The sequence below is a fragment of the Nuphar pumila genome, chromosome 9 (genome assembly GCF_984573655.1).
Source record: "Nuphar pumila chromosome 9, dmNupPumi1.hap1.1, whole genome shotgun sequence".
NCBI lineage: Eukaryota > Viridiplantae > Streptophyta > Magnoliopsida > Nymphaeales > Nymphaeaceae > Nuphar > Nuphar pumila.
The window spans coordinates 24314640-24336084 of NC_143257.1; the positions used below are offsets into that span (position 1 = coordinate 24314640).

General features: G+C 38.2%; 1 protein-coding gene across 1 annotated transcript in view; it reads right to left on the reverse strand.

Annotated features, from left to right (window-relative positions):
* Positions 1-11141, reverse strand: part of LOC149828496 (U-box domain-containing protein kinase family protein) — a 99199-nt gene extending 88058 nt beyond the window's left edge. The window contains exon 1 of the mRNA XM_090017621.1: positions 10764-11141. Within this exon, the coding sequence (XP_089873747.1) occupies positions 10764-10977 (214 nt within the window). The 5' untranslated portion in view covers positions 10978-11141. The remainder of the gene's footprint in view (positions 1-10763) is intronic.
* Between the last annotated feature and the right edge of the window lie 10304 nt (positions 11142-21445).

Here is a 21445-nt window from a genome sequence, read left to right on the forward strand (position 1 = left end):
GATAGCCAAACACCACAAACGAAATTGCAATCACCATCCATAAAAACCACACCAATTTCTTTATTCAAGAGTTAAGAATTAATCTCAAGGACATTGTTCTACTCAATAGAAAAGAACGTAACCACTGACGGAAATAAGTAAATGAAAAGAACACTAGACTGAAAGACCAAAAAGAAAGAGTCACTCTGTCCACAAATGAAGCAGTCAAAACTCAATGTGACTCTCGCGCTCTTCCAGTAGCTGTCAACTTCACTGATCACCTGTTTCTGCGAAAAACCAATAAAGTAGGGTGTCAGAATCGAAATTCTGAGCACAGCTACTTCTTAATGAAACAAGTGAGATAAAGGGTAAAGATAAGATATCATGCAACAATTGAGGGAAATACATACAAGAAGTTTATAGCATTTAGGAATTTATTCATGCAACAATCATAAATGCTAAGCATGCGAAGACAGTGAAGCAGTAGCAAGTAATAAAACTTCTGCATGCAACAAGAAATAAACATTCCACACTCGACATCATGTATTGATTGAGGGAACCATTAAAGTATACATGATCTAATGCATAACAGGAAAATGCATGATTTTTGTGCAATGCATGAATCCCTTTATTATCTTTTATTTAAATCTTTTGTTTTCATATGCATGCCCCATTAAATGCATACAACTTTAAATTTCTCTTTTTAATTACAGTTGCCCGCGGATACACCAAACGGGTACAATCCCCGAGGTCAAGTAGGTTCCCAGGATAGCTTAACACACAATTTGTATTTTATTACTGGGTTTCAACTTAGCCCTCGACCGAATCACCTTCGGAACATTAGACCTCCACATCTAATATCGGGGACACAAGGGACACCCCACGCCCACAAGTGTCACTTTCTTGGTACCAAAACAACAGTTGTGTCAAAACACACCACCCCCAGGTATAGTGGCGGACTCTCCCTAAAACCGTGGCCAGGAGAAGGAACCTCAACATCGGGTTCAGGGGACCAAATTAAGCACACAGAGTTTTGTATCCTCACAGTCTCCCCAAGACCGGATCTCTAAGATCCTCATTCTCCAGATGGGTGATCCTAGAAGGTATATTACACTGTGCTTTATTATTATCTTTTATTAAAAATCAATTCCTTAAGTTTTGCAACACCATATGCAAAAATAAAGATAAGAGCACGCGTCTATCTCGCGAGAGCCATCACAGAACTCCGGCCCGTGGAAACATGTAGAACAGTGCAATAAAACAAAATATTAGAAAAACATGATCTTTGCAATGCATTAAAATGAATAAGGAAAAGCAATCCCGTAGCTCGGGCTTATCAAGCCCTCGACGAATTTTCGATCACCGAAGCACCATATGCATAAACCATAACATGTTATATGTAAAGTAAATCACATACTTTCAATTTGCACATTTTTCAAATCAGTTACAAACTCATAACCCATAAGCATAACCATAGAAATTTCCAGAATTTCTCTATATGCAAACTCGAGTTTATGCATGTTTTCTTTTAAGTGGGTTTCCTTACGTGCATACATATTTTCCAAACTGTGTGTCTACTCATGTTGGTTGCAACACCTCAACAAGCGTCGCATATGCACGTCACTATATGTTCTTGTCATGTGCATGCCCCCTTGTAAATGCATGTGTTTCGTTAAAAGAAACATCAATATATATGTATTTTCACATGGGTGTAGCCAGCAATAAAATGGGTTTGTTTGCAATAAACATAGGCACATCAATACAACTACTACAATACTACGTGACAGTCAAATGCAAAAGTTTAAATAAGTGCATGCTTGCTGTTCCAGGATTTGATTCAATCAATGCATGTCTGTACGTGCCCATCATTAACGCTGATGTGCATGCTTTAAGGAAATATTTCTGTTTGTCAGTACTTCAACACCCATCCCATGTCCAGCCAACACCCGGTTGGTTATGGCAACGTGCACACAGTCCCCAGTCCGGGCCTGTGTAGCCTGTCGAGGCTGGACAACATAACAGCAACATAGGAACTTAACAGAAATATTTAAACTCTATACATATCTCACCTTATATATATATATATCCTCTTATTTCCTTTTTCTTTGTTAAACAGCCCAAAAACCCATAGTTAAATATTTTATTTTATATTATAAATATATATATACATATAAATTTTTCTTCTTATCTAAAACACCCAGCCCAGCCGACCCTGTCGGCTGGGTCTGACAGCATATAGACAGGCCCAGTTTGGGCTTGTGTATGCTGTCAGGAAACCACAGCATACTCAGACAGAAATAAAATCATATTGATATTTTATTTAAATTTTTTTTTCAATGGCAGAAAATCACAGGCCAACACCCAACTGACTGGGTCAGTTGGGCCTGCCGTGGTTCAGCTGGCCCTGCCTCGACCCTGTCGTAGGCTCGCCTAGCACCCAGCCAACTGGGTGCTGGGCCTGGCGCACCCTGCCAGCATGCTGGCAGTCAGCCGAGTGCTACTCGACTGGGTGCCAGCCAGCCAACAGTAACATAGAAGGAAAAAAACTGTTTTTTTTTTAAAGAGTAAGTCCAGCCCAGCCGACCCTGTCGGCTGGGTCCAACAGCATATACACAGGCCCAGTTTGGGCCTGTGTATGTTGTCAAAAACAAGAGCACCAGTGTCAACGCAGACACTTGGTGAATACATATTATTATTATATATATATTATATATATATATATACAACAACAACAACTACGCCTTCATCCCAAAATAATTGGGGTCGGCGATATGAACCAAAAAAGAAAATCATTATGGGTCTTCCACATGAATCCTTCTCCTCCAATCATTTCTATCCAATGCCATGTCCTTGGTGAGGTTCAAAGCATTCATATCATTTCCTATCACCTCCATCCATGTCTTCCTAGGCCTACCCCGACCTCTTTTAACTAATATATTTTCCCATTTCTCCATCCTTCTAACTGGAGCATCATTAGGCCTTCGCCGAATATGTCCAAACCACCGTAAACGGTTCTCTCTCATCTTATTTTCAATGGGTGCAACGCCTACCTTCTTACGTATCTCCTCGTTCTGAATCTTATCTTTTATTGTATTTCCACACATCCATCTCAGCATACGCATCTCAGCTACACTCATTTTTTGAATATGATGTCTCTTGGCAGCCCAACATTCCGCACCATATAGTAAAGCAGGCCTAATAGTCGTCCTATAAAACTTTTCCTTCAACCGCAATGGCATTCTACGATCGCGCAACACTCCAGTTGCACTTTTTCATTTCATCCACCCAACCTTTATCCTATGATTTACATCTCCATCAATTTCTCCATACTTTTGAATGATAGATCCCAAATATTTGAAACAATCATCCACCGGTATTTCTTGCTCACCAAGCTTCACTACACTCTCATCATTACTTCGTTGCTTACTAAACCAACATTCCATGTACTCTGTCTTACTCTTACTCAACTTAAAACCTCTTGCTTCCAATGTTTGTCTCCATAATTCTAACTTAGCATTAACCCCAGCTTTAGACTCATCAATCAAAACAATATCATCAGCAAACAGCATACACCACGGCACATTTTCTTGAATTGATCTCGTAAGCTCATCCATCACTATAGCAAATAGGAAAGGGCTTAAAGCAGATCCTTGATGTAACCCAACCGTTATAGGAAAATTGGTTGTCACCCCTCCACAAGTGCGGACATTGGTTACTACTCCTTCATATATATCTTTAATTATTTTAATGTACTTGAGAGAAACACCTTTCTTCATCATTGTCCACCAGAGAACGTCCCTAGGTACTCTAGCGTATGCCTTCTCTAAATCAATAAAAACCATATGCAAATCTTTATTCCTCTCTCTATTTCTCTCGATAAGTTGTCTAAGAAGATGTATAGCTTTCATAGTTGATCTTCCAGGCATAAAACCAAATTGATTCTCCGATATCATGACAACCTTCCTCAACCTAGACTCAATCACCCTCTCTCAAAGTTTCATAGTATGACTCATGAGTTTTATACCACGATAGTTTGTGCAATCTTGTATATCACCCTTATTTTTATATAGAGGCACCAAAGTACTCTTCTTCCACTCATTAGGCATCTTATTTGTCCGCCAAATCTTGTTAAAAAGATTTGTCAACCATTCTAAACTTTTCTCTCCCAAGCATTTCCAAGCCTCGATAGGAATACCATCTGGGCCAACTGCCCTTCTTGATTTCATTTTCTTCAAAGCCTCTGCAATTTCTTTCTTTTGAATCTTGCGCATGAAGTCTCCAAGATCCTGAGCATGACTTCCATTAAATAGCTTATCAAAATAATTTTTCCATCTCTCCTTAATCTCCTCATCTTTGACTAAAACCCTTTGTGTTTCATCTTTGATACATCTAACCATACCCAGATCCCTCGATTTTCTATCTCTCATCTTTGCAAGCCTATAAATATCCTTCTCGCCTTCTTTGGTATCCAACTTGTCATAAACCTCCTTATATACCTTATCCCTCGCGTTCTGAACTACTTTTTTAGCTTCCTTCTTTGCTATCATATACTTCTCCAAATTCTCCTTATCACGACTCTTACTTAGATTTCTATAACACTCTCTTTTAACCTTAATAGCTAATTTGACATCCTCGTTCCACCACGATGTATCCTTACCTAGCGGTGCACCGCCTTTAGACTCACCCAATACCTCATTAGCCACCTTTCTCATGCCACCCGTTATCTTATTCCACATTGATTCTGAATCATCCTCGAGACACCAATCAGCTTCCTTAACTACCTGCTCTACAAACATTCCTTGTTTAGCTCCTTTCAATGCCCACCACTTAATTCTAGGATCTATCCTATGTTTATCCCTTTTGCGGCATTGTCTAATTCTAAGATCTAAAATTAAGACTCTATATTGTGTAGCTACACTTTCTCCCGGTATAACCTTACAATCAATGCAACAACCCCTATCTCTCTTTCTAAGTAGGAAAAAATCTATCTGACTCGTATTAACCCCACTTTTAAATGTTACTAAGTGAGACTCCCTCTTCCTAAACCAAGTGTTTGCTAAGATCATATCATAGGACAAACCAAAATCTAAAATCCTTTCTCCACTTTTGTTTCTTTCTCCTATACCATAGCCTCCATGGATACTCTCAAAATCATCCCTACTAATGCCTACATGCCCATTAAGGTCACCGTCGATAAAAAGCCTTTCTCCATAAGATATCCCTTGTACTACTCCATCTAAATCTTCCCAAAATTGACGCTTAATGGAATCATCTAAACCTACTTGAGGAGCATAAACACTAATAATATTAATAATATATGTACCTAATACTAATTTAATAAGTAAAATCCTATCACCTTTCCTACGGACCTCAACTACATTATCTATAAACTCACGACTCATAACAATCCCTACTCCATTCCTATTCCTATTTATTCCTGTATACCAAATCTTATATCCCCAAGGTTCTATCACTTTTGTTTTCTCACCTACCCATTTGGTCTCTTGTAGACATAAAATATCAATCTTTCTCCTACACATAACATCTACTAACTCTACCAACTTACCAGTTAAAGACTCTATGTTCCAAGAGGCTAACCTAAGTTTATGGTCTTGGACTAACTTCTTTACTCCCACCCGTCCAACAAAGTGAGGGAACCCTTGCCTATTTGACACCACACCCGGGCGCCGGTGTGACGAGCAACCCTTGCCCATTTATCACTGCCTCCGGGCCTATAGAGTACAGCGCGTCGCTCAGTAGGGAACGCCCCAACGAAATTCTCATATTGGTTCATATTCACATATATATATATATATATATTGTTGGAAAACAATGAAAATACAGAATATGTAAATGGGTATCAGTGAAAAATCATGGATCCACTGCTCCTCCATGGATTTCCATCAAAAGATGCATGGAAATCCAATCTCCACCCGATTTCTCATTCGTTTCAAGAAGGGGTACCCGTACCTTTATAGGAGAACACGAGTAGAGGCTGCAGAAGGTGCTAGGGTTGAGCTACGTTGCCTCCACTCTTCTTCTACCTCCTTCACTCTCCCTTTCTTTCTCCCCTTTTTCTCTTCTCTCCTTTCCTGTTTCTCTTTTCTGTTTTATTCTAAAGCCAAATGAGAGAGAAGGGCTGCCCCCCCCCTCCCTTCTCTTATTAATAGCTGGAAACTCTCTAGAGCATCGTTGCCAGTTGAGGAAGCGGGAGCGGGAAGCGGGAGCGGGAAGCGATACGGGAAGCGGGAGCGGGAAGCGAGGCACTTTCAAAATTTTAGGAAGCGTGGGACCACTTAGGAGCGATTCGGGATTAGTCTCAGAAGCGACCTAGGAAGCGTCTCGGAAACGACCTAGGAAGCGTCTCGGAAGCGAGGGGGAAGCGAAAAAATTAAAAATAAAAAATACAAAAAAATGAAAAAAACAGGGGAAGCGTGGGGGAAGCGAGGGGGAAGCGTGCTTCCCATTAAAGGGAGTGTGTCCCCCATTAAAGGGAAACGCGTCCCCCATTAAAGGGAAGCGCGCTTCCCAAAAAAGGGGGACGCTTCCCCCCCATGCTTCGGAAGCGCGACGTTTCGCGCTTCCGAAGCGCGCTTCCCCTTTTAGCTAGGCGCTTCCGGTAACCTTGCTCTAGAGAGAGTTTCCAGAATTAGGTCTCTCTCTAGGGAGTTTCCAGATTTTTGGACTCCTTTCCTTTTTTTGACTTTTGACCCCCTTTTAATTAGAGAAGAGGGTTTAACCCTAAACCCTCTTAACCCAATCCCGAAATTGATAAAAATTAATAAACTAATAAATTTATTTTTTTTTAATTTACTTATTCTTAAATATTCAAAAGCTTCCAAAATTGGTCATGTTGACCATGGAGACTTTTTATATGATGTTAACCTCAATTTAAAGCTCCTAGCTGAATTTAAAGTTATACAAAATGTTGAGCTTGGATTTGGATCCGGATTCGAATCCAAGATCCAAACCCATACTCATACAAAAATTTGGATTAAGACTTATATCAACTCTAGATTTTATAGGAACTAACTAGGACCCAAATCCATAGAAATTTGGATCCTACGCCTTGGATGCAATCCGATCCAATTTCGGATCCGTTTCAACAAACTGCTAAAATTTTAGAAAAACGCAATTTTCGGGGCAACCGGAACTCAAATTTAGAAAAGTAAAATACCATTGCGCTCAGAATTTTGAGGCGCATCCAATGATATATTACATGAATATCAAATTCCGAATTTCGCCCGAAAATAACCCGAATTTCGCTTGAATTTCGCTTGAATTTAAAAGTCGAGATTAAGACTCTTTACCACGTTCCGATTGGCTCGCCTCAACCTTGTCGATGAAACCTGGGTCAAACCCAAACTCTAAGACATCGGTCTATGAATCAGGCCTCAAATGATTCTCTTACCAGACTTAGCCAAATTTTGAAATTTTCATGAATTGACTAAGATCCGAAAACACGTGATCTTACACCCAATCGGCTGGGGTTCAGTTCAGGCCCAGCTGAACCAAATCAGCTGGGTCTGACCCAGCGCAGACCTGGCACGGCTGCCAGGCCTGCACTAGTCCAGCCACAGATTGGACCGAGCCCGACACGGCCTAGCATGCCCAATCAAGCCACTCGGCTGGGCTGCCAGGTGCCCAGCCAGCACCAGGCTGGGTCCGGTTCAGACTAACTAGACCCCAGCCACGCCTGGCAGGGCCTGGCATGTCAGGCCAGATTCGGCTGGCCTGCCAGCCAGCCCACCAGGACCCTTACATATATATTATATGTATGCATATGTTTATAATTTTGTTTTTCCTTTGAAATGGAAAATAAACATAATATATATGTATATATAGATATGTAACATGCAAACATCTACATATTTGGATTCAATGAGGCAGGCATACACATGTTCAACTTAGGCTGCATGTATCTGGAAATTTCATCACTCAAGCATGCATATAAATACATGATTCCACTTTGTTTTACATGCTTGTACCGAATCATATGTCAAGTGTGCACGGGCATACATATATCTATTTAGTTATGCGTGATTCACCATGATTCACAACACGATATTTTTTTTTGTAACCACCTGCTGCCTAGCCTAGCCCACTCGGCTGGGCCCTGCAGCACCAAGTCAGACTTGTCAGAACAGGCCTGACGATGCTAGGCAAGCTGGCCCGGTCTGGCCATAAAGCCCCCAAACCTTCCAAATAAACATTTTCTCTTTTTTTTGTTTTTACAACGTGTACAGGCTCAGAAATCTGTGTATGCTGTGAGTTGCATGGATACCTTCAAACATGTGTTTATATAAGTTCCAAAACTAATAAGCATGGGCATCAGAACAAATATTAAGATTCATTAACTACAATTATGGATACACGAACTTCAATAAAGAATGCATGCATACCAAGTTATTTTATCAATATTAACATGCATCTAACAGTCCACAATACGGACCATCCATGGAAATCGATGTTTGCCCAAAAGAAGGCTCTAAATGAACACTTACACCCTAAACAAAAATTCTAGTTGACTATGTACAAAAATTTATTCTTTTGAAACGATGAAAGAATTGAAACCCCTCCATGGAAATCAATGATATCATGATACAAGCGCATACAAGCTATTATTATTATGAAATAAATTCTGTTTTTTACATAAAAGAAACATACACAGAAATTTATTTTGAAAAAGGTGAATGAAATCTAAAACGAATCCATGGAAGAGGATCCATGAATCCTCTTTCATGTATTATAGAGTAGGCATATGGATCTACTCCTTTTTCCATGGATTTACATCTAAATCATGCATGGAAAACCTATCTACATTCGATTTTCCACTTGATTCAATAGAAGAGACCCGTACCTTTGCGTGAAATCGAAAAAATCAATGGAAACCACCGGTGAAAGATATGGGATGGCTGGAGAAGAAGGTCCTCCTTCTTCCTCCTTTTTCCTCTCTTTTCCTCTCATTCTCTTTCCTTTTCCCCTTTCTCTTTCTTCCTTCCCTTTTTTTTTGTTTAAGTAAGCCAAGAGAGGGTGATGCCCTCCCCCTTCCCCAACCCCTTCTAGATGAGCTGGAGAAGAGAGTTTCCTCCTTGAAGGATTCTCTCACTCTCTTTCCAAAAAAATTCTAACTCTCATGTTTTGATTTTTTTTCAAAGTTTCCAAATTTTTCAAAAGTCTTTTCCAAAACTAACATAAGTCTCTTTAGGCATGTACAAGGACTCCATTTAGAAGTCCTTCTCGACCCTAATTAAAATTCAAAATTAATAAAAATTAATTAATTAATTAATTAATTAATAATTAATTAATAATTATCTAAAGCTTCCAAAAATAGCCCAATTAACTTAGGAGGCTTCTTAACCTTATTTAACTCTAAATTAAAGCTTTTTATTAAATTTAAAGCTAGAAAAACATTGGCATGGATTTGGATCTGGATCCGAATCCAAGACCCAAATCCATTTCCAAAAATCCAAATAGATTTTGGACTGGACAAAATCTAGATTAATATGGGTCTTGGATAGAGTCTAGATCCATATGAATTTGGATCAAATCCATCGGATCCAGTTCGATCCAAATCTGGATTCAAACCGACAAACTACTCTTTTTTTTTAAAACGTGATTTTCGAGCCAATCGGAATTCGAATTCGAAAAAGTAACATATTGTTGCGCTCGGCATTTCAAGATGCATCCAACGACATATTATACAAATATCAAATTCAGTGTTTCGCCAAAAAATAACCTGAATTTCGCTTGAATTTAAAGGTCGAAAATAAAACTCTTTCTTACGCTTCGATTGGCTCGTTTAGGCCTTGACAATGAGACCTGGGCCAAGCCCAGATTCCAAAGCATCGGCCTAAAAATCGAGGTTCAACAATTTTTATTTCAAAGCCAAATTTTTGAAAAAACAAAAAATGACTAAGTATGAAAATAAGTGATATTACAGTCTAGTCTATACAGATCTAGGTAAGATTCAAAATAGATAAATGCAAAGTCGAAGTCCATTAATGTGTTGGTAAAAGGTTGGTTTTAGACTTGAAGATTAAAATTGTCCTAAGCCTAAACTAAAACCCAAAACAAGGTTCCAGGGTTCGAGAGGTACGAACTCAAGATCTAACGCCCCCCAGGGCCTTGCCCTTTAAGGCAACACCCCCTCTATATAAAGACAAGAAAAGTTTCTACAATCTTAGAAACAAGAACCCATAAACTTAGGGAAATGGAAAAAATGCATAGGAACTTAGGAATAGTTTTTGAGCGAAAAAACTCAACACTATTTGGATGTATTTATAAAAAATTTATTTATATTTTTCAATAGTTATTTACATGCTTGGAAGTTTTGTTTTTATTTTTTCTAAACAAGTTATCATAAATAGAGAGAGAAACCAACCATAAACTCATATCTGAAAATGCCAACTAAAGTGGCCATCCAGGAGCCAAGAACCACAGGTGTTAGTCTTCTAAGAAAGCACCAATAAGCAGAAAATTACTAGAGGAAAAAAGGAAATAAAATTAATAGCCAGTTGTTTATTGATGCCTAATCTTCCTTTCATCAAAACAGTCAGAAGGGGGGAAATGGGTGATCAAAGGGAAGCAAATTCCCTTTAGAAATACCCCCAAGACAGCTTTCCTTTCAAAGACTATCATGGAATTTGCTGAAGAAAATGCATCTTTTTTCTCTCAAAATTGAACTCCCAAGCAACGGAAGCATTCTCTAGTGGGCGATATCACATAGAAATTTGAATTCAGAAACTACTAACACGAGAGAGAGAGAGAGAGAAAGATGGTACCAGGGGTGGGGATGGAAGTGATCGGAGGGGAGACGTGAACCAGCACGAAGCGGTCGATGCCGACGAGGTTGTCGAGCGCCCAACGGAAGGCTCGCTTGCTGTTGCTCTTCTCGCAGACCCCGACCGCCACCACCACCGAACTCCCCATCTCCGATTTCCTGCTCTTCGCTGCCACCGCCGCCCCCGGCGCCCCGCCAACCGAGGTGCTGCCCATCTCTCTCGATCTCGATCTCGATTCGCCTGGTGCCTAGGGTGGACAGAAGGAGCAGGAATCAACCAGGAAGAAGCTCACGGTGAACTTCGCTTACACCAGCCACCACCACGAGCCAGCCGTGGACCCCAATCCGTCCCTCATGGTCACAAAACTCCAGAAAGCCGCCACCCCTGGTTTTTTTACGTCAACGGTCAGTTCGTGCTCTCCTTAAGCAACGTGGTGGGGGTCGTACTGTGATTGTTGCGACGCACGGATGTGGCATGGGCCCCATGCCCAGATCCCAAGCAATCCAAGTGAGGTTCCTCGGATCCTCAGCTCTTATCCTCAGCTTTTAAAGATCTAATACTTCAAAAGAGAATTGATGGAGTCACGAGAACTAATGTATGAACCGCGATTTTCATCATGATGTTACCTATATGCTCGCTTTTATAAAAACCTACTCTTGAATAATCTTATTTTGATGCATAAAAGATTTCTTTAAGGCTTTAAAAGCCATTTCTTAAAATCTTTGTAAATATTTAAGCATTCAAAAAATTACATCTTTTATAAAAAATACATGACTCAATAGTTGATTCCTATCAAATTCATTTTTACACTCTGGATTTCTAAAACAATACTTGTTTGAAAATTCATGAAATTCTTTTTTTTCTTTGCACTGAAACTTGAAAAAGGTTTTTAACACAGAAATGAACGATAATGAGTCATCGATTTTAAAAAAACATCGAGCAAATTACAGACACATGGTCAAGCACTCATTGACCACAAAAGTGTTTCATTTATCAAAACGAGTTATTTATTATAAACATCACTACTTAAAAAAATAATATTTTATGAAACTGATTTTTATAAATGAAGTGGTGCAACATTGTCTTGAGAAACCTAGAACTCGATGCCGCATTGTAAAAACCATTTAGAAAAAAAAAGTTATAGAACCCCGGTCGGATCCGGATATGACCCGAACCCGATTGGAGTACTTTTAATAACCCCCCTGCTTATTTAAAGCACGCAAGGGAGGGTTTGCATTACGCAAAACCCTCCCCCTGCCCTTTCTCTCTCCCCGTCGCCCGACCTTCCTCCCCTTGACACTCGCTCTCGCCACCCTTCCGGCGAATCCCCATCGGGCAACACCGTCGTTGTTCTCTCTCTCCCTTTCTGGCCATCTCCCGATCCCCCTGACCACTCTCTTCTCTCTCCCGGATTCGACCCCGAGCTCCCCCTGCCAGAGCCATGTGCTTTCGATGATGAATTCATGTCGGAGTGTCTCGTCGGCGACTTACCCATGCAGGTACGCACCCCCCCCCCCGTCTCCTTCGTCTTCTTCTTCTTCTTTCTTCATCTCTCCTTTTCAGGCCGACAGGCAGGGGTGACGCCCCCTGCCTGTCTCCCTCTCTTTTCGGGTCGATAGGCAGAGGTGACGCCCCTGCTTGTCTCTCTTTTCGGCCAGGAGGGCAGGGGCGTCACCCCGGACTTCCCTCTTCTTCTTTCGATCTGCGAGCAGGGGGCGGCACACCCCTACCTTCTGTCCAGCCCCTCTTTTTCAGCTGTAGCGGCATCACCCCGATGCCGCTACCCTGCCTATAGGGTGGCACCACTCGGGTGCCCCCTGGTTTGCTCACTCACTCATTTAGCCGTTGTGTTGACTAGTGGGTGGAGCTTCGGGTATGTTGTTCTCACTTTGGCGCATGAGGGTTGTTGGTTTCAATGCCCGGCATCATCGTGGTTGTGAGTTGTGTTATTCATGAGGTGCTTGGGTGCTCGGCTTCTCAACATGTCCATCGTGCACATGTTTGCGTGCATCGCTGATGCTTTTTGGGTCTTTGTGTTTGCTTTCCCTTTTGGTGCAGCAGAATCGTGTCACTACTTGGTGTTATTAGCTCAACTGCAAGGTTCCTTGTGCATCTTGTTATAGGGCTTGGACTCGCAATTTGGCAGGCCAACAGGCAGGGACTGCACTCCTGCTCCTCTCTCTGTTTACTGTCAAGTTGTTGCCCCCTGCCCCTCTCCCTGTTTACTGTTAAGCCGCTGCCCCCTTTTACCTTTTTTGGCAGACAGACGGGCAGGGCACCCCTGCCCTTTTCCTTTTTTAGGACAGGCCGGTGGGCAGGGGCTGCGCCCCCTGCTCCCCCCCCCTTTTCTTTCATTTCATTGGGTCGACCCCTAACGCAAATCGTCGTTTCTTTTTATTTTAGAATAAGCACATTTGTCTTTCGTAGCTCGTGCGACGAATCCTATTCACGCCCTGCAGCCCAAGCCCTTCATTACTCTCAAAGGCAAGCACAACCCCGAGACTCCCCAAGGTAGGGAAAAGTTGCGCAATGGACTTTGGACGAACTGAACTAAGTTAAATCATTTAAAAAGTGAATTAAAATAAACAAATATATATATATATATAAATATATATATATATATACATGCTTTTTAACTCAAGGGCGCAGTTTTGCGATCCTTGTCCTTTCCATTATGTCATTTACTTCACCGTTGCGCTTTAGTGCTGAGGCTACTGCTTTAATGTTATTTACTTTCACCGTCGCACTTTAATGCACAGACTTATTTGCTTTAAGCATTTATTTAGATTATACGCGATTTCACGGATCAAGCATTACTTACTGTCATTTGCTGTCCCGTCACGCTTTAGTGCATATGCTTATTTGCTTACGCATTTATTTAGCTTGATACACTGTTTCACAGATCAAGCATCACTTACTGTCATTTGCTTTCGCCATCGCGCTTTAGTGCATCGGCTATTTGCTCTTCTACATTTACTTGCATACGCCTTTATTTAGCCGAGGTACGATTTCATACCTCATGCATTGTTTTACACGTTTATTTAAGCCAAGGTAGGGTTTTGTCACTCAAGCTTTGTTTAGGCTTTTAATTCATGTTATGCCTATTTGGCTAAGGTACAGTTTCGTACCTCATGCATTGCTTACGCACTCCTGCGCCCAATGCGCATTTTCGCCCTTTAAGGATCTGCTTGCACCTTACCGTCGCACTGCTTTGCGCATGGGTTGGCATTTCCTTGCTGACTTACATTTGCGTAAGTACAGTCTGGAGCATATCCTATATCGCTCATTTGTTTTAAAATGACACAAGTCATGGTTATACTTTTGCAATGGTATTTTTAAAAAGAGCTTTTCAATAGAAGTTTGGGAAATCGACAACCAAATAAATAAAAACTGACTTTCCACAATCATGGCGAGTACAGGTTAAATTCAAAGGGAACGGGACAATATTCAATACCATCTCTCAAAATTCCAATTTATTAATATCTCAAAATGTCTATAATAAATAAAAACAACTACAAATTAAGTCACATACTAATAAATTAAAAATTAACTAAAGAAAATCCTATACTAGGTTGCTCAAGCTTCTTCAAAGTTCCAAGGGCATTTTCATGTTTTCACCACATATGCATTCGCGCTTTCAGTATAAATGCACCTTTTTGACCTACAATATGCTTATCAATCTATTGGTTCATTTGACGAGGTTGGGGGAAGGAAGAGCGGTAATTTGCTTCGAAAGACTCACCCACGTGCTTCCAAGGGTCTGCTATGACTACAAGTGGCTGCACTTGTGTAAGAAGTCGATTGATGTTGGAGACAAACGGTGGTTAGACGGATGATTAAGGCCCATTGGGAGAGAGGTTCAACCAATCTTAGATGATATAGACAACACATCAACTCGAAGTAAACCTCCATACAGTTTGCAACATCTGCAAAACACAGCAAATACAACAAAAGTATTGCACAAATAACTAAAATATTTTCAATTATGTTAAAAGCATGCACTTAACATGAATGTGTGAACTTATGCTCATGTCCATAAATATTATTGTTACTTACACACCTTTTGGTTTGCATAAATGACTATGCATCGAGAAGCAAGTAAGATGAATGCATACTGACATGTTACTAATGAGTTATTGCATATGAAAGCATAGATGATCAAATTGGATCATCGGGGGCTGGGTGAGCCTCGAGAACTAGTTGTTTTCTGTTTTAGTTATTTTGATGCATTGCAACAAATCAAAGGTGATAGTATTGTTTTACCGCACTGTTCTATGTTGTCACTGGCTGTGGTCCCGTGAAAAGCTTAGCATGCTGATATGCAAGCTTATGTTATTAATTCTACATGTTAATTTGCAAATGTAAAAGAGATGAATTAATAACCAGATAAAAGAAAGTAAAGAACTGTGTAATTCATTTTCTCCTTGATGTCCGTGCTTTAGCGTGGGAATCTTGGATGTTGCGGTTTGGGAAAAACCGTGAGGATACAAAAACTCCGTGTGCGTGTTGTTGCCCCTGAACCCGATATTGAGGTTCTTCTCCTGGCCACGGTTTTAGTGAGAGTCTGCCACTTTTCCTAGGGGTGGTGTGTTTTGACACAACTGTTGTTGTTTTGGTATACCAATAAAGTGGCGCCAGTGGATGCTGTTTTTCATGGTGTCCTCGACTTTGGATGTTGTTTTCCAAGGTTCTGATGGATGGTGTTTTTTTCTGATATCGATCGAGGGCTAAGTTTGGAATCCGGTAATAAAATACAAATTGTGTGCTAAGCTACCCCAGGAACCCTACTTGACCTCGGGGACTGTACATGTTTGGTGTATCCGCGAGCAATGGTAAATTAAAAAGAGTAATTTAAAGTTGTGTGCATTTAATAGAACATGCATATGGAAAGAGGGAAGCTTAAATAAAAGATAATAAGGGGTTCATGCATTGCACGAAAATTATGCATAATCTTGCTATGCATTAGATCATGCATGTTTATCTGTTCTCTTGGTTGTTATATGTTGATCATTGCATGATGTTAATCTCTTTTGCATTTAATTGCCTTATTGATTAAATTTTGACCAATGTTACTTCTTTCGTGTTCCCTCATGCTTAATGTTTAGTTTATTTCTGCATGGATGGTTCATTGTCTTATGACTTGGTTATAACTGTATTTCTCAAAATATTACATGGATCTTATTTATGTTTTTTTTCTTATTTGATTCATTAGGGGAACCTGTACGCAGAATTCTTCAGATTTTTGACCCTCTATTTTTATTGGTTTTTCCCAAATACAGATTATCAGTGAAATCGACTCGCTTCTGAGGGGATATGAGGGTCACATTTGCTTCAGACTACTTCACTTACGAACAGAGTGACTCTACTTTTGTTTATTTTAGTTCTTCTTATTTCTTGTAGTTGTTATTTCACTTTTGACATTGAGTATGAGACTTTTATTGATTCATTAATAAAAGAATTTAGTTAGTTGGTTATGGATGATAAATATAAGTTTATTTGTGGTGTGTGGTCATCCAACTGAAATTGGAACTGTAAGGACCTCGGGTCTCTGGGAAGTTTTCCGCAACTCTTAAAACAAAAACAAAAAAAATCTGCATTTTTCAAAGGTATGAGTTGGGGTCGTTACACTCAAACACTTCAACTTATGTTTAAGCTCAGCTACTGAGAATCGCAAAGACATCAACAACTAAACGTGACTCTTTTCTTTTAAGCTCATATTTATAAACATCTTTCAATTGTTTAGTTTTTCCACAAAACATACTATGCATACTTATACTAAAGTGATTCAAAACATTCTAACATTCAAATACTATCTTTTCTTTGAATTGTTTCATAAATAACTACTCCTTTTGGATCAGATCAGAAAAAAATTTCACATGGGGCTTAAAAAAATTTCTAAATTGTCAGATTATGCAAAAAAAACATTCATATATGCTACAAACTTGTTCTTAAAGACCTACTTTATATGAGTTTTTAGCTACCTGACATAAATTTTTTTTTAGTGTGCATCTAAACCATCCCCCCATGCTTGAATGACACTGTCTCTATTGGCATACAAAATATGAAAACATGTAATGCAGATGCACACTAAAGAACAATAAAATAAATATGAGAGAAAGGATAGATACAATCTTATATGTGTCAGACCTCTGAAGTTGGCGATTGACTGGACTTTGCACCACCACTATGCATGTACGAATGCATAGTTTTTTGTTGATCTGGTCAATGGTCTGCTCCTGTGTCTGGTAACTTGGACTCATTAGTTAAAGCACCAAATAATAAGGTATACATGCATGACAATCAACAAAATCCGAAACAAAAATTAAAACAAAACACAAAAATAACAATTTTATTTCTAATATACCTACATATGATACACAAAGAAAAACAACGAACAAAACAAAAGTTCTAACTCATTAAGCAGCTAAACTATGTCATAATTACTCTATGAAAACCAATCTACATCTAAATCAACAAGTTTAGCAAATAATCTATTTTAAGCAATGTTAAAATAATCTAATTAATCTCTTAAATAAAAGACAATTCTAATCTAAATCACGAAATCAATAAATACAGGAAATCACCACTATGTTCTCTAAGACTCACCTGTCTAATCGTTCATTGAATCATGAAATAAAAACAATTAACTAAACACATATTAATAAACTGAAATCTCAGAAATAACATAATATAATTGTTGTTCCCAGGCAACGGCGCCAAAATTTGGTTTGACTTTTTGTAGTGATATTTTTAAAACATTATTTTCAATAAAAGAATTTGGAAAATCGTCAACCAAAGATAATAAAAACCGACTTTCCACGGATGTGGCGAGTACGAGTCGAATCCATAGGGAACGGGATACATTCTGAATTAAATTTAAAACATCAATTTATTAATATCACAAAGGTTTACAACTATGTTAATATTACAATTCTAATTAAATGACAATCTAGAAATAAAAATGAACTAAAACAGGTTGCTAAGTCTTCTCCAGATCGCCAGGGGTAATTTTGTCTTTTCGTCACACGTGCATCTGTACTTCACATTGTAAATACACCTGTAGATATGTTTCTAACTTATCAACCTAAAACACGAAAATAAAGAGTCAGTATGGAATCAAGAATTAATTCTAAGCTATATCTATAACTATTTCTGGACTAATTACTGAATTAAACTACGATTAAAAATAAAGAAAACTAAAATTATAGTTTCTAACTAAACTAACGAAGTAAATATACTTTAACTAGCCTAAATACTGTTAGTTCACTAAATATATGTTAGAAAATATAAAAAAATACTTAAAATCAAACACCTAGCTAAATGACTATTTTGTCCCTAAATAGTGCAAAAGTGGATTCTGATAGCTTTTTACAAACAAAAAATTTGAAGGGGTAAACAAAGTCCGATTTTTACAAAAATTTCTTTTGTTCTGTTTCTGACAGATTTAAGAATCTGTTAGACTTTACGGATTTGAAAAACTCATCCGGAATTTTCAGATATAAGTGTTTCAAATTTGTGAAAAATCTGAAAATCGTATGTCCCGAAACTGAAAAACCCGAAAAAGCTGATTTTGGAAAATGCTTAAAAATCTGACCAAATCAACTCGAAATGAGCTGATTTTTGGTCTGCTGACAGTGAACACCCAGATGAAAAGAATAGATGAAAAATTCTGGAAAAAATCAGAAAATTTTCACATAAAATGACGAGTGCAAGTTGCTTTAAAATTATCGTTTAAATCAATGCACTATTCATTTAAAAGAATCTGATTTGTGCACTATCTATTTAATTCCCATGAAATACAGTCATCAACAGACCTAATGTTAACTAACTACCAATAAATTTAATTAATTAATACTAAAGAAACCAAATCATAACTATCTATGTTACTTGAAAGAACTAACGAGTCAGACATCCAATAATTAACACTAAAACGACTAAGTTAATTTCATAACTTGAAATATAAATATCAGTCACATAAGCATACTCTGAGATGTACACTCCTACATACAGCCTCCATCCTGACTAATCAAAGCTATTTAAGATATAAAATGACATACATGTAATACCATTTACCTACCTAAGCACTTGTAAGCAATAATAGATGAATTGAGCCCTATGTTAGACCCATTCAACAACTAAATGACTAATATAATGCATAACAATACATTAAACTAATCTACAATACTAAATGTTAGATATTATTCACTAGGCTAAATACATAAGTCAAATGTTTCCTAAACTAAACACAATGCATGCATTTAACTATTCTACCCTATGTAAGTATTTGAAAAAAGCATGAATGACAAGTGGCGAATTCTGGAAATAAGTGGATTCCCTAAAATCTTGCATTAAGAACCAATAGGCAAGGTTCAAGTCATTAAGCCCAATAAGGCCACACGGTTTTGAAGAGATATAGATTGCATTTCCTATAGTAAGATGAGGTATTTCCAAAACCGGTTCACTTGACATCTGGGCAAGAGTTTAAAAATAAAAATCACTTTCCTAAACCCAAGACCTTCCTTACATAGTCCAAACGTTAGCCCCAAAAGAGCCCACACGTTTTTAACTTGCAATTGAATTGTGTTACCTTTTCCAAAACCATTCAAGAAACTCTTAGGAGGAAAGTTGAAAATTCAATCTGTTTCCCAAATTAAAAAGGAGAAAGAACCCACTTGACTAGACTTGGGGCTGAGACCATAATCTTGCCTCAAATTACTTATACGCATTTAGGAAATCCCACAACCTTTCCAAAATTTTCCACTCTAGAGCATTGACACATACGCCCCTCATCAACCACTAATTACAAATTAAAAACTATCTAATTGTTGTTAACACAGAAAATTAAACATACCTCTTCTAATTTATCTAAATCACAAGCATAGAAATCGGGTAGCTCAAAACATGATGGAATTTAAGCATCAACTACACCAGCTGCAATATTAAAACTGTTTAAACCTGTACAACACTCAACTCAATTAAACTGATTTATTTACACTAATATACTAAATTAAAATGCTACAGCCGACTAGACTTAAACTAACGAAAATTGATATTCAACAATAACTCAATGAATCAAAATGAAAACTAGAAACAAAATCAGACCTTAAGACATCTACTCGACCTAATGTGATGGTTTCATCACAAACTAATTATGCTATTGTTGGACGATAAACATAAAATCAGAAAAATTTAGAAATCGACATTTGAATCTCCCAAATCTAAAAACGCATAAAGAGATGAAATGCTACACGGTTCCTAATGTGCTGGTTTCTGCACATGTAACACCCCAATTTTTATAACCCGAAATTGGTGGATTTTTTTTTTGAAATACATTTAAATCTTTTAGCAGTTAACAGCGGAAAAAACACATTGTGCATAAAACTTGGCGTGCTACTTCAGATGAATGCTTGCAACCATACAATTATAGAATTTAAACTTTAACAACTAATTAACTATGCATGAAATAATATTTAGGTTTCACAAATATCCAAATTAATCACATTTGTCCTTGAATTGAATTAAAGTAAAAATCAGAGTTCAGAATTCATGAAGCAGAGGAAAGGTAGGCTCAGTCCATGTCGCAACCTTCCGCCTTCGCACGTAAGTACCTACTCATTACCTGAAAAATATTAAACCATATAGGGTCAGACAACATGTCTCAGTAGAGTAAATATGCTAAACTTGTAAGACAGAATAACAAGACAAAGATTTCAATAAAAATTTCACGGTTTAACATTTAATTTAACTTAAACAATCATACAACAACTCATGTATGTTTAGAATTTTCATATATAACAGAAAAACATAAATCCATACATTTAAAATACACCATACATGAACATATAATATGAATGACTTACCATATGCAGAAGCTCTTTCAATGCATGCATATTTTCTTATCTTTAGTTACATTTTCTTAATTAGATGATGCATGCGATGCCAAATTAATGCACACACCATTTAAGTTATCACTTCTTAGCTCTGCTGATACGACACAAGCAGACATTCTCATATCAGGACCATGACACAGGACGTGTTTTACATACAGGGGTGGCTGTAGCCTGGTCAGGTCCATTCACTAAGACGGGGTGAGGGACGTTAATACGAGAGAGATTCCCAATACCTTTCAACCCGATGCATCGGTTTTTCCTCATGAGTACAATAACCTCTACACTGCAGTCTAATGCAGAGGTTTTCCCCCTAAAATCGTGGGAGGGGAGGAGCAACCTTTCGTGCCCATAACAGACTTGCCCCACAAAGTTTTGTATCATTTGCTACTCTCCCAGCAAATATCTTGGGTTTTAATGTCACATGATTACTTGATTACAGTCATACTTTTTATGCAACATTAAACTTAAACCACTTTATGGTCATGGATGCATTCTTATAAAGCATTGGACAAAATCACTTAATTAAACTTGTAATAGACACTTGAACACATGCGTAGCATAAATATCTTATTCATTTTCACACATCATAAGGCATATGCATGTACATGACCAATGCAACAAAGAGAATATATATGAACATCCATATCAATGAAACAATCATATCATCACGATATCATGAACATACATGTAGTCAACACATTTTTAGAATTTAAAACATAAACTTGTATTCATTGGACCTTTTGATCCTAAATCTTTAATGTGTAACCTTCCATTTACAATTCATGCCATAAT